The 15,446-nt window shown below is 38.7% G+C and overlaps 1 protein-coding gene across 1 annotated transcript; it reads left to right on the top strand.

The window, feature by feature from the left end:
- The first annotated feature begins 633 nt into the window (after positions 1–633).
- LOC147549441 (uncharacterized) lies at positions 634–15,330 on the top strand. The gene is made up of 3 exons (XM_086668302.1): positions 634–3,775; positions 3,830–4,872; positions 14,797–15,330. The coding sequence occupies exons 1-3, from the start codon at positions 3,577–3,579 to the stop codon at positions 15,328–15,330; spliced, it is 1,776 nt and encodes a 591-aa protein (XP_086524428.1). The 5' UTR covers positions 634–3,576.
- Positions 15,331–15,446: the final 116 nt, after the last annotated feature.

Genomic DNA, 15,446 nt, shown 5'->3' with positions numbered 1-15,446 from the left:
TAGCTCTCGTTAGCTTCTGCAAGTAAACTTATAGGTTTGCATAACACTGTATGAGTCCTAATAGATTACTAGTCTCTATGCCTTTTGAAAAGGGTGACTTTGTCAATTTAGTCCTTAAGACCTAATTGACAATGCTGAAGTTTAATGAGTTTGAATCTCTTGATTTTAGCCATTATCAATGTTAACCTTCAGTTAATTTTACCACTGGTTTAAAACATCATATGTTTCTAGAAGAACAAAATAATCACTATTAAGTTCTAAGCTAGATCAGTGTCTAAAAGAAGACTTTGATCCCTTTCAGCATCCTTAGCATTACTGCTTCTGCTCCCTCTTGGATCTTTACTTCTTTTAGTCAAGTATGTAATTCCCTTAAGCTCCCACTGAGCCGCTCATCTGGTCTTAAATACCTGATGAAGGAATTTTACGATACTTGTTTTTAACTTTGTTAGCAAGGATACGGAACCGGAATTCATAATTCCATTCCTTTTGTCCTCCAGGTGCTAAAGGTAGTTTCCTTTTAAATGGTCTAGCCATTGTTTTAGAAACATTCACAGTAATGAGGAATACTCTTGATCATGTACTCGGCAACTGCTTTTCTTTGATCAAATGTTTGTCTCACTTGACTGATGATGAGACATAAAAATGTCCCATCTGAATCTCTTAACTCGGACTAGTTAGTCAATTTCGAGCAGTTACTCTGATGATTTGCTTGTTTCTCTTGTCCAGGTGTCTTCTATGGAATTGAGTGCGAAAAACGGTTAAAATCGGGAGAAAGACATACTAAGGGCATTCTGGTCTTTTGGTGATGAGGATAGTTTGGTATTTTTGGTCAATGTTGATACCATGATGGAAAATAGAGTCCAAGACGAGCTCATAGCCGAAAACGGAAGCGAAATCGGAGTCCGGATGAGGAGATTATAGCAAGTCAAAGATGTGGTCAAAGTCAATAGGTCAAAGCCTAAGATGGACACGTGTACAGAGCAGCTCGAGTGTGGGTTAGCTTCTGTCACAAGGCCGGTGCATTTTGGAATTTCGAGGGTTTGATATCATGTAACCTGACGCAATATACTACCATCAATGTGAACGCATCTAGCGGCTGGAATCGGTTGCTGTCACATGGCTTTATATGGACTTCCGTTGCAACGTGTTATATTGCTGCTTGGTACACCGAATCATCCTCTAATACAGCTATGACCCACACATTTACACGTTGACTAAGCAATACCCATCTCCTTCCTTTACTCTTATTTTTGTTTAAAATTTTCAAGTCTAAACAGTAGAGAGAGTGTGTATGTGTGTGTGAAAGGCAATGGGTGGCTGAAGATCTTTTCGAAAATGGAAGGAATAACAGAGAACGTGATTTGGAGATTGAGAGGGATAGCTGGAGATTTTTGTAGATTGGGTTGCTGTTCTTAGAAGAAAGATTGGTTGCAGTTTTTAGAGAGAGAAAGGAAAAAGGAAAGAATTGATTTCTTATATTTTTCTTCTTATAAATCTCTAGAGAGAAAGGAAAGATAGATATCAGAATTGGCAACAGAGGAAGAGAGAAAGATTTTTGATTAAACATAGACTGGAGATTTCTACTGCCGATTTGCTGGAATCTCTATTTACAGTAGTTAGAGAGAGAGATCATAGATATTTTCGGTTCATTCTTCTTTCTTTATGACAGAGCTGAGTTGTGAAGATTCAAAGTAGCTGAAGAATGGTTGCCGGATATTTTTTGAAATGGAAATAGATTGACAGAGAAATGGAAAGCAAGAGAGAGAGAGAAGTAGCTATAGATTAATCAAAAACAGAAGGAAATATCTCTTGAGATTGAAGAAAGATTGCTACTGATTCGATTTTCTTCTTTATATAACAGTGGTAAACAGAGAGCAGAGATCATCTCATCTTGGAAGGGAGTAAACTTAGTGTTGATCTTCATCTTCTTCTCTGTTCTTCTTCTTTCCTGAGCTTCAATAAAAATTATAGAGAGAGAAGGAAGACAGAGAGAAGTGGTAAAACAGTGGTTAGTTCATGTTGAGAGAGAAAAAGATTAAGAGAGAGAAACAGATAGCTATTTTCCAAAAAAAAATAGTGAGGGAATTGTAGAGAGATGGAGAGGGTTTGTGAGAGACTTTAACCATAATCTTTGTAATTTTCTTATTATATGAAGCAAAGAGCAGAGAAACATTAAGAATTTTCTTGGTTTGGTTGGGAGTGAGAGTGTTGAAAGAGGTTCTTGTGAGAGGAACCAGACATCATCAAACCTTCATCATCCACCACCATTATCTTTGGTTTTGGAGCATCTTTTAGAGGCATTACTCTTTGGTGATTTCTTTCTTTTATCTTCTTTTGTATTCACTGTCTTTATGTTAATCACTTTAAACATGACTTTCTAATCTCCATCTAGAGAGGATGATGAAACCCATGCATGAGGAGGTTTTTAGAGATATACTCATAAACAAATCAAATATTTCATTGTTCTTCATGAGATTATTCACACTTGGTAATTACTTTTAAACGAATTCTCCATTACTCATGCTTCGTGATTTGATATATCATGCTTGAATTAAATTCCTTGATGGTCTATGCTTATTTGTTGATGAGTAATAGTTGAATAGTTACTAATTTAATAACAATGGTGAATACATAAATTGTTAAGATTGTTTTAACGAAAATACTTTCCGGAATTAGGATAGTTCATTATCCGAAATTCTGAGTGATAGGAAATAAGTATTTGATTAGTTTGTTGAATGTCTTTTTAATTGTTTCATGGGTGAATCTAAAATTCCTAGGTTTCTCCCCATTTGAGTTCATTTTTTATTCAGTATTTTATTATTAAAACCACAAAACCAATTTTCAAACAAAACTGTATGATTTCTAAGTTTTAGAATAGATTTCACTTAGTCTCTGAGGAACGAACCGGTCTTACCGGAATTTATTACAACTTGACACCCGTGCACTTGCGGGTGTAGACCTATTTAGGGTAACCTTTTAGGCCCATCAAGTTTTTGGCGCCGCTGCCGGGGACTAAGTTCAAAATTTTTTCTAAACTTGGAAAGTTTTTATTTTTGGTAAGTTTTTATTTTTGGCCACTTTGACTTGCTTCTCTATTTTTGGTGTGCAGGGCATTAAGGAGCGAAAGAGAAGGCGCAAACAAGGAGGAGGAGTCGAAAAGAAGAAATTTACAGTTTTATTTTATTTTATTTTTGGTGAGAGAGAGACTTTAGACTTTCTAGACTTTATTTTTGGATTTAAGTTTTGACCCTAATTTAAAGGGCATAAATTGTAACCGAAAAACCAAAACGAAGCCTCGGGTTCGAACACTCGCGGGGAGAGTGGCCCGAGTCGTCTGCAAAGGTCGTCGCCCGTCTCGAACGGGAGGTAACTTTCTCTAATCACCCACGAATCCCCTGTTAGTGGGTACTTTTTATAAGATCTTAGTAGTGCTTCCTCGGTTTTCGTGTTAAAAAAAAAAAAAAAAAAAAAAAAAAAAAAAAAAAAAAAAAAAAAAAAAAATTTTGGACCAAAAGAAAGGAGTCAAGTTTAGTTACATAAGTGTCAATTCTCATCTTGTGATCGTGCCTGACCATCATGGCGCATTTTTCTAATGGTTGGACGTACCCTGTTGATGATGATGACCTTGATCTAAAGGGACCCGTCATCAACCGAACTGATATAACCTTAAGAGAATACCAACAGTTGCGTAAAGACTGGCTTAACCAACGTGGTACGACTCTAAGAGATTGTCAACGACTTAACGAGGGGAATAGGCTAGTTGAGCCTAACCGAACTGGTATGACCCTAGGAGAGTACCAACAGATGTGTAGAGACGAGCCTAACCGACCGGGTATGACATTTCAGGATTATAAACGAATGTCTAGAAACAGTCCGATTAGTGAGTGGAGTAGACCATATGAGCCTGATCGATCTCATATGACATTAGGAGATTATCAGCAGATGTGTAGAGACGAGCCTAACCGACCGGGTATGACATTTCAGGATTATAAACGAATGTCTAGAAACAGTCCGATTAGTGAGTGGAGTAGACCATATAAGCCTGATCAATCTCATATGACATTAGGAGATTATCAACAAATGTGTAGAGATGGTCCGATTAGCGATGGATATGGTCCGACGCCAAATATATATGAGAGACCTTATTGTCCACACTATTCTGAGACCAATGACTTTAGAGACAGGTATGATCCTAATATGTACGGAGGAAGTTATTATCAAGAGTCTACGTTTAATTACACTAGCGAACCTTATTACGAGGAGACTCTTGAAGATAGATCTCGATCAGAGTCCGAGAGTCGTCTTATTGAGATTATGTCACAATTTACGACTCAAATGCAGCAGGATACTGAGTCCTTGGCTCAACAGATGAAAATGTTTAAGTCACAGTTATTCGCCGACGAGGAAGGGGGTTCACCACCCCAAACTCAGGAAGGTACTAGGTACGATGACGAGGTTAATACGTCTAACCCTAGTACTAAGTTAAATGTCGATGAATTTACTGATAATACCCTAGAGCCTGAAAGGTCTGATGACCTTGTTGTCTTGCTTCCTCCACCTATGTCATCTCACCATGATAGGACTGTATTAGACGTTGATATCCAGAATGACGGCGCTATGAGCAAGTTTGGGAATGACACTATTCTGAACTTTCCGACATTTGAGATTTGTAAGGAGTCAGCCTTAGATGAAATTCTAGGAAGGCATGATATTATGAATGACTGCGAGACTCCAGATGTATTTGAGGACATTGATGACAGTAGAGACATGTTAGATAGTTTGTCAGACTGTTTACCTAAGGAAACCATGAACCTTGACGTGGTCCCCGAGCATATTGCCTTACCCTTAGAGTCTAGTTTGACCTTTCACATGGTCTCAGACTCGGTTGTTGATCCCTTTTGGGACACTTCAGATGTCTCCTCGAGAACGTCTATGGAAATAGTGGATATTCTATCCACTAAACTTGCAGATGACTTTCTGCCTTCGACGGATATATTGGCCCTTCATTGTTATGTCGATCCTTTTGATGACTTTCTAGTCATTGGTCCGAGTATTTATAGTTACTTAGTGGACTGTGCATCCACTAAGTTTGGGGATTGCCCCTCTTCTTTGATAGTCTCACATGCACTCTCTGCAATTCACAAAAATGTGAGACTATCGTTTACTGAAAAATTTGTGTTTTGGGTGGACCCACAGATGTATCGAATATTGGTTTACAGTTAATCACATATCTGTAATCCAGTAGGTTAATTTTTTTTTTTTTTTTTTTTTTTTATTATTTTTTCGAATCATCTGTTTCGTCTGGCTGAAGACGTTAAACTTAGCGCTTTCTGGGAGGCAACCCATGCAGAGGACGCTGAATCGGGTAATATCTCTCCCTTCACCCTGTTATTTTTTGCATAGTCTTCAGAACATTGAGGACAATGTTCGGTTTAAGTTTGGGGATAGGGGAATGAATTTTTTGCTAAGTCCTTATTTCAAAAATTCAAAAGGGTTCAAAATTTTTCAAAATTTTAAAATTTTTGGATTGAAAATGAGAGTCTAGTTGTTTTTGCTTGTTAATAGTTATAGAGTCTAGTTAGTCAGACTATCCGTTTGCTAAAGGTTTTTCCACGAATTTCGAGTTTTGAAGTTGTTTGTGCACTAGCCATGTGAGTGTTAGATAGGTGAAGAGTTGACTTTTCTGAGAGAACTTAATCGATCATTAGTGGAGACTTAACCTATGTGAGATTCTGAGCCTTTCTTGTTGTTTTGAGTGATCTCTTCTGAGCTAATTCCGAGTAGAGTGAAGAGCTACTCAACCTCGCAATATTGAAACGAACTCATTTGATCTCCTGAGTTCAAATTTTACAACCACTAGGGATGTCATCAGGAAGTAAACCTTTTTCTTGTAGTCTGAGAAACTTGAAAACAGTGTCAACTAGAGGAAGATAGGAACCTCATCATTTAGAACCCTGAGAATAAGGCATGAAACAAAGTGGAGAGAATTTTACCCAAGGAAAGTGTTAAGAAAGTTGTATTTGTATTTTGAGCATAGTACCAGTGTACTGAAAAAAAAAAAAAAAAAAAAAAAAAAAAAAAAAAAAAAATTAGAAAAATCAAAGAAAAAAGTGTGTTTGTTTAGTTTAAGTGTTTATCCCTTGAAGTAGTTCTTGAAGATTTGAAGACGTCGAGTTCTAAGGGGTTCTAGTCATATCATCATTAGTGTCTATCGACCTTTAGGAAGCATTGTTAGACAGTAGATCAGGTGAGAAGAGTTGGTTAGCTTCCCCATTCCATATTAGTGGTTGTTTCCTTTCTTTGAGATCAGTCGTACACAAAATTTTAGTCCGTCTTTTTCATGTGTTAAGTTTTCCTTCATATTCCTACTAACACATAGAGTGAACCATTCTTGAGTGACTTTAATTTTTGAGTGTATGACCGTGAGGCAGTAGTCGAGGCGAAATGTATTGAGAAGGTAATCAAGGTCTTGTCTTTTCAAAACTGAAATGATACTTATATTGGCTGGTCACGTGCACTTTGAGTTTAGATTACTAGTGAAGGGATTTTTAGCATTTGTATGGTCTGCTTGACTTGGATTTTGTTTCTATAAGCTTTCAAAAACTTATTTCGGATAAACATTTTTGGTCCATGTCATATTTAGACCCTTTTAGATTTTTGAAATTTTGAATTTTGTGGGTAGATTCACTGCAAACCCTCACGAGACAAAACTCGTCCTCTAGGGTAACCTAGAGGTTTAACGGCTTGTTGCACGTGCTAAGTGCAATCGTGATTCCCTACGAAAGTGGTGAAATGGGTTTAGTTTTATTTTTATTTATTTTGCTCGGGGACTAGCAAAATCTAAGTTTGGGGATGTTTGATGAGACATAAAAATGTCCCATCTGAATCTCTTAACTCGGACTAGTTAGTCAATTTCGAGCAGTTACTCTGATGATTTGCTTGTTTCTCTTGTCCAGGTGTCTTCTATGGAATTGAGTGCGAAAAACGGTTAAAATCGGGAGAAAGACATACTAAGGGCATTCTGGTCTTTTGGTGATGAGGATAGTTTGGTATTTTTGGTCAATGTTGATACCATGATGGAAAATAGAGTCCAAGACGAGCTCATAGCCGAAAACGGAAGCGAAATCGGAGTCCGGATGAGGAGATTATAGCAAGTCAAAGATGTGGTCAAAGTCAATAGGTCAAAGCCTAAGATGGACACGTGTACAGAGCAGCTCGAGTGTGGGTTAGCTTCTGTCACAAGGCCGGTGCATTTTGGAATTTCGAGGGTTTGATATCATGTAACCTGACGCAATATACTACCATCAATGTGAACGCATCTAGCGGCTGGAATCGGTTGCTGTCACATGGCTTTATATGGACTTCCGTTGCAACGTGTTATATTGCTGCTTGGTACACCGAATCATCCTCTAATACAGCTATGACCCACACATTTACACGTTGACTAAGCAATACCCATCTCCTTCCTTTACTCTTATTTTTGTTTAAAATTTTCAAGTCTAAACAGTAGAGAGAGTGTGTATGTGTGTGTGAAAGGCAATGGGTGGCTGAAGATCTTTTCGAAAATGGAAGGAATAACAGAGAACGTGATTTGGAGATTGAGAGGGATAGCTGGAGATTTTTGTAGATTGGGTTGCTGTTCTTAGAAGAAAGATTGGTTGCAGTTTTTAGAGAGAGAAAGGAAAAAGGAAAGAATTGATTTCTTATATTTTTCTTCTTATAAATCTCTAGAGAGAAAGGAAAGATAGATATCAGAATTGGCAACAGAGGAAGAGAGAAAGATTTTTGATTAAACATAGACTGGAGATTTCTACTGCCGATTTGCTGGAATCTCTATTTACAGTAGTTAGAGAGAGAGATCATAGATATTTTCGGTTCATTCTTCTTTCTTTATGACAGAGCTGAGTTGTGAAGATTCAAAGTAGCTGAAGAATGGTTGCCGGATATTTTTTGAAATGGAAATAGATTGACAGAGAAATGGAAAGCAAGAGAGAGAGAGAAGTAGCTATAGATTAATCAAAAACAGAAGGAAATATCTCTTGAGATTGAAGAAAGATTGCTACTGATTCGATTTTCTTCTTTATATAACAGTGGTAAACAGAGAGCAGAGATCATCTCATCTTGGAAGGGAGTAAACTTAGTGTTGATCTTCATCTTCTTCTCTGTTCTTCTTCTTTCCTGAGCTTCAATAAAAATTATAGAGAGAGAAGGAAGACAGAGAGAAGTGGTAAAACAGTGGTTAGTTCATGTTGAGAGAGAAAAAGATTAAGAGAGAGAAACAGATAGCTATTTTCCAAAAAAAAATAGTGAGGGAATTGTAGAGAGATGGAGAGGGTTTGTGAGAGACTTTAACCATAATCTTTGTAATTTTCTTATTATATGAAGCAAAGAGCAGAGAAACATTAAGAATTTTCTTGGTTTGGTTGGGAGTGAGAGTGTTGAAAGAGGTTCTTGTGAGAGGAACCAGACATCATCAAACCTTCATCATCCACCACCATTATCTTTGGTTTTGGAGCATCTTTTAGAGGCATTACTCTTTGGTGATTTCTTTCTTTTATCTTCTTTTGTATTCACTGTCTTTATGTTAATCACTTTAAACATGACTTTCTAATCTCCATCTAGAGAGGATGATGAAACCCATGCATGAGGAGGTTTTTAGAGATATACTCATAAACAAATCAAATATTTCATTGTTCTTCATGAGATTATTCACACTTGGTAATTACTTTTAAACGAATTCTCCATTACTCATGCTTCGTGATTTGATATATCATGCTTGAATTAAATTCCTTGATGGTCTATGCTTATTTGTTGATGAGTAATAGTTGAATAGTTACTAATTTAATAACAATGGTGAATACATAAATTGTTAAGATTGTTTTAACGAAAATACTTTCCGGAATTAGGATAGTTCATTATCCGAAATTCTGAGTGATAGGAAATAAGTATTTGATTAGTTTGTTGAATGTCTTTTTAATTGTTTCATGGGTGAATCTAAAATTCCTAGGTTTCTCCCCATTTGAGTTCATTTTTTATTCAGTATTTTATTATTAAAACCACAAAACCAATTTTCAAACAAAACTGTATGATTTCTAAGTTTTAGAATAGATTTCACTTAGTCTCTGAGGAACGAACCGGTCTTACCGGAATTTATTACAACTTGACACCCGTGCACTTGCGGGTGTAGACCTATTTAGGGTAACCTTTTAGGCCCATCAACTGATCCTTTTGCCCTTTTGAATCTCAAGATCTCTTTCTTAGATTCTTTGTACCAAATCTCAAGAACCTTTCTTAGACTGGATATTCCCGTATGTTCTGCTCAGTTTGTTTGTAACAACCTGAGTGACTCATCTAAGGTCTTTATCAATCTTTGTTCAATCGATATTGAATTGGGTGATAGATGTATTCTGTTGTCTTCCCTTAGGATGACTTTCAGATTGCCTTGGAGGTCTCGTACCTCTCCATTTATGACTTCTGTAGGAATTTCTTCCTTAGTTTGTCTTAATGGTTATGCTAGCATTCATTACTCTTCCAAAGAGAATGTTATACGATTGCTTGCAAATGGCTTTTGACCTTCTCTTGTATGAGTCAACATTGGGATTGGGTATTCTAGTGACCTTCCTTTTGAATCTGAGAACTATTCTCGGATTCATTCTTCCATTCTAGGAAGTGGATCAGCACCTCCCTTAGGTGTGATTCAATGTTGAAATCGTTTGTGTCATCTTAAAACTACATAAAGAAATGGCAAAGTTTTAAAACTCGTTATCGTTTTTGAAAAACTTAGTTTTCCCACATTATTCAATAAAAATCGTCCCAGATTGAATAAGTGATTCCAAAACCCCAGTTCTTCGGAGTAAAGCGGACGAAGGCCCTACCCTTTGACTCCGTCGTTCCGGGTGAGTGAACTACTTCACTGATCATACCTTATGACTCTTGGTTGATAGATTTCATTAATGAATGACTAATCTATCCTTTTGCCTCGAGTATCCAAGACTCTCTTGCTGATCTCGTTGAGTAGAACCATTTAGACGTGTAGGCCTCTTCTATAGACCTACCCGCATTGTCCCAAGGTAGAGGAGGTACTCTGCGAAGGCCGACCCACCTTCCTCGAACAAGGGCGCAACGAGTGTCTTAATCTGGATAGGCGATTACTCAAGATTACGTTTTGGGGACTTTTACGCTAGTCTGGCGTTTGTTATAGTGAACTATTTAGCCTAACTAACATCCACGACATAAAGCGTAAATAAGTAAGTAAATGCGCGCGAGAAAGTAAATCAAGCAGATATGGATCCTAGTATGGCCCCTAACCTAGAAGATCTAATCTCCCTTGGTTTTCTACTTGTTTCGCCTTTTGGTTCGTCTTGGATCGCCATCTTTGAACCTGCATTGATTTCTTCATCCTCGAGTTTCTTCAATGGACTCATAGACCCTAAACTCTAATTACAAGACTCTAAAGATTCGCAGATCGTATAAACTTGAAATTAAAATTAATTACAAAGCATGCACCCATCCGTGCTTAAAACAAGAATAAAGAAATAAATCTATGGCCATACTAGTTTCCCGCATTCTCATCACATGCAATCATATAATATATCAAGGCTAAGAATTATATATGCATGATTATCTTGGGAGATACTTTTGTTGACATCACACGTCACATTACGGACCTTAAGTCTAAATTCGAAGAATTCAACTAATGGTGCGTTCAGATTTTATCTTTTATGATTTCTAAAATCAACTTTTAAGAAAAACTCCGTTTTGGGCTCGAGGAAGCCCGGGTCAGTTTCGGAAAAAATATTGGTTCGATTCTTAATGATTTCATAAATCAATTTAAAGAGAAATCCGTTTTGGGCCCTTGGATGGCCCGGATTGATTTTGGAATTATTTGGTTGGAATCGGAAGAAATTTTGGCAAAAACTCCCACTCGAATGATGGTCCCTTTTTGTGGTCCGAAAAGCCTCGAAAAAGCCCGGGACAAGTCCTAGACAAGTCCCGGCCCAAGCCCAAAAAGGGGCTCGGACAAGGTCCGGACATAGCACGGCCCATTGGGCCGGCATGTCCTGGCCGAGGCCTATCAAGGCCTGGTCTCGTCCTGGCCGGAGCCAGGACGCTAGTCCATGTACCAGACGCGTCCTAGACGTGTCTGGTACTGGACCGGACCAGCACTAGGTGTCTCGGACTAGTCCGAGACACCTAGAACCTCCCAGACGCGTCTGGTCGAGTGCTCTGGACGCGTCCTAGACGTGTCCAGGAAGCTCCCTCTGCAGCTGCTGGTCGCGTCTCCAAGACGCGTCCCAACAGCTGCTCTGGACGCGTCCTAGACGCTTCTCAGCAGCTGCTCTGGACGCGTCCAGAGGACGCATCCAGGAGCTTCTGGTCCGGCCAGGAAGCTTCCTGGCCGGACACTAGGGTTTTTCAAAACCCTAGTTTCCAAAAAAATTTTTTCTTTTCTTATGCAACTCTAAGTTGCTATTTTCCAATTTTAAAATTTTCCTCAAAATTTTGAAATTCCTTTTAGTTTTTCAAAAGTTTCCAAAACTTAAAAACAACTCTTAATCAACTAATTTTGGATCAAAGTCTAGGTTTTTGAAATTTTTCAAAGAACAATTTTGAAATCAATTTTGAAAAATCTTTGAATCCAATTCAAAATTAATCAAATTTTATGTTTTAAAACCTTTTAAGCATAACTATCAACTTAATCAAGCATAGATTAGTTTGAAATTCAATCAAATTGAGTCTTTTAAAACACTTTTAATCATCAATTTGATTCTCAATTTGAAATTCATTGAATCATTCAATAATATCAAATTGTGAGTTTAAATAATTTTAAAACACTTTTAAAATACTTTTATAAACTTAATTTATCAAACTCTCAATCATATCTAATATGAACTAGTTCGATTCTTAGCAAAAACTAGTTAATTGCAAGAGGCTCTGACGCCACTGAAGGGATTTACACCCTTATACTAGTGTTTATAGCGGAAATAAGACATCTAATGTCTACACTAGTATCCCCAGGATCACATGCAAAACTAGTAATTAATCTAATGGAGATAGTAGATTACCTTAATCGCTTTTCCCTCGAACTAGTTGAATTGATTGAAGAAGACCAAGAGCTTCAAGTGTAGCTCCTCTACTTGGGACACGAGCAATCAATTTGATCTCCCACCTTGTTGTATAGCTAGCACACCAATGGTGGTTGGATAATAAGAAGACCTTCTTCTTGCTTGACTAGAAGATAGCTTGGGAATTAGCTCACTTTCTCCTCTCTACTTGATGTGGTAGAGTAAGAAAGCTTAGAGAGAAATTCCACACCTTATTCTCTGCCCTAAGAGTGTTTATATAGAACCCTAATAAGAATCCACCTCCTTTTAGGTTTCCCAAAACACCCTTTAGAATAAGATTTAGGGAAATAGTCGAAAATAGCAACTATTGGTATTTTCTCAATTCCCTAAGGAGATGACGTCCAAAACCAGCCAAAATTGGCAGATTTAATATTCATAACATAAGGAAACGTCCCTCCAAAAATCAGCCCAATCCGAGGCCTAAAAGTGCCCGAATCGGCCTAGGCCCAAAAACCCTGTTTTTGGCCTTTTTGTACTATCTTTGCCTAATTCCTTTTTAGGCCTATGAGATATGTTTATGGGACACTCCCATGATTATATCTCACTCCCACTAGTCATATCCTAGATCAATTTGTCACTCTTATGTGTAACCCGTTGTAGGATCCGATCGAAGTTAGCCGCGAATTACTTCGTAATTCGACGATCGTAGTTGGTCTCTAGGTACAACTCTACGATCCCTAAATCAATCGGACTTGATGATCTTCCACATCAATTATCCTATCCGACAAATTGTTCGCATTGTCACCTTGGTCGAAGGACATCTCCTTCAACTCCTTCAACTCCTTCAACATCATGACCAGAATCTTGCAATTGTCACAAAAGGGTCGAGGTCGTTTTGTACGTTGCCTCTCCGAACCGTTGTATCGATTTTGATTATACTCATTAGTCCCAACGGCAAGGGCAGCGTTGTTGGAGTCGATATTCATAGGAGCAATGAGATTTTGTTGAACCTCTTCTTGTTTAATAAGGGAATGAATACGTAGGATTGATGGGAAGGGTTCAATCAACAAAATTTGACTCCGGATAGATGAGAATCTATCATTAAGTCCTTGAAAAAACTCCATGGCTCTATCTTGGTTTGTTCTTTCTACCAAGGAACGACCATGACCACATGTACAAGGCTCAGTGATCAACAAGGAATTGAGTTCGTCTTGAAGAGCCTTGAGATTCGTAAAATACGTTGAAACGTCGGAATTGTCTTATTTAAGACAAGAAATTGCTCTCTTGAGTTGGAAAAGTTTTGAAGCATTACTTTGATGAAATCGGTCATAGAGATTATGCCATATATCGGATGCCATCTCATCGTATAAGATGGATGATCGTAGAGGTGGGTCTACCGAATTGATAAGCCAACTAGAAAAAAGATCGTTACATCGTCCCCATTGTTCTAATTCATTAGGATCGGTGGGTTTGTCGATGCTTCCATCTACGAAACCTAGATGATGACTAGATTGCCACATAGATTTATGACTGGATTGCCACATAGATTTATGACTGGGACATTATTCATTCAAATCATATCGATCATAGATTCGATCAAGTTAATGATTCCATCAAGAATTTATCCCGTCAACTCGAAAGTATGTGTACCAAATCACCACCATCAACCTCCACTACGATCCAAACCTTATCACACCAACCAACTCCAATCACCACCAACACACCCATCGGTATTCACACACCAATCCCAACCACCATATTCAGCCATACCATTACACACCCGTGTCCAACAACACCACTTCCACCGATTTTTCCCCTACCATACACCAACACCACAACCCTTCCAACAACACCTCCCTTCTCCTTCACCGACTCGACACACCCACCTTTCGGTAAACACCTAACCAACCTCTCCTCACCACTCGAACACTACACACCCACCCGACCCGAGAGCTTTCCACCACACCAATCCATCACTAACCAATTCAATACCCAACCGATACCCACACACCCATACCCCACCTTCATTGACCCCTGGAAATACTACTCAACCCCTCCTCTCGAGTACCCACAAACCACAAGATCTAGAGAAAACACCACCATTGTTAACCCATCCACCCAAACCCTTGATACCCATTCCTACCATCGAAACTGAGACCTTGAACTCTCCAGACAACACGATAACACACCCCCTCACCACCAATCTAACCTTGACCAATCCATGTCTCACCACCTAACACCAACCCGAGGTTCATCTTCATCCAACCGACAAATCGACACCAACCAATCGTCCCAAGCTCGAGAACGGGAACCCTTTAACCATCCTGATAACCGTTTGACCGAAACCCACCAACCTCCACGAACCCGTGCAGCCGAGACATTCCCCAACCGACAACCCGATTACCTTACTCTCCATCGAAACCGCGACACTGATTTCACCCTCAACCAACACCATACCCATGAGTTCGATCAACCTCTTCCCCGAACCACCACCCGTGAACCAGCTCCACCCATTATCAGACAAATCGCACGACCAATAGGGAACCGATCGACACATCACTACAACCAACAGACCGAAACCGAGATTCATCCATCCGACTACGACAACGATTACCAACAAGGCTCTTCTTATCGTATCCGAATGGACATCCCTACTTATGACGGCTCAATTAATATAGAAAACTTCTTAGATTATATTTCCCGTCTAGAGATTTTTTTTGATGTTATGCAGGTTAAGGGACAAGAACAGGTACGTTGTGTTACTGGTTATTTGTCTAAAACCACTCTTACATGGTGGAAACAGGAATCCGAACATCGGCGTTTATTAAACCTTCCACCATTTTCTTCTTGGTCTGAACTAAAACCAATTATGATGGCTCGATTTCTACCTCCTGATTACGAAAATCAATTGTGTTCTGAATATCTTCGTTGTCGACAAGGAAGAAGAACAGTCGGAGAGTATGCTTCGGAACTTCATCGTCTAAGTACTAGACTTAATCTACCGGATTTGGAATCCATGAAGATTGAGAAATTCAAAGACGGTCTTCGACACGATATTAAAGACCTCGTTAATTTACGATCCTTCTTTTCAGTGTCTGAATGTATCAGTGTGGCTCGTTCTTTTGAGTCTGATTCTCGTTCTCTCTACCGTATACACAATACTCAAGGAAACACCAGTCGAACGACTCCGGACGAACCAGAAAGTTCTAAGACTACGGATGACGGACCCAAAACCGTGAGCCGTACAAGAAACCTCCACCGGTAAAGTGTTTTCGTTGTTTTGAAACATGTCACTATTCTAATAATTGTCCACTTCGCGGTAAGGCAAATTTGGTAGAAAAGAAGTCTGACTCCGATTCGGACAACGAGGAACTCGAACAT

Source organism: Eschscholzia californica, unplaced genomic scaffold (assembly GCF_041429995.1).
Source record: "Eschscholzia californica isolate CP2 unplaced genomic scaffold, dmEscCali1.0.p SCAF_3, whole genome shotgun sequence".
NCBI classification, from domain to species: domain Eukaryota; kingdom Viridiplantae; phylum Streptophyta; class Magnoliopsida; order Ranunculales; family Papaveraceae; genus Eschscholzia; species Eschscholzia californica.
Note: the sequence above shows the minus strand (reverse complement) of the source record. Positions and strands in the feature narration are given on the sequence as shown.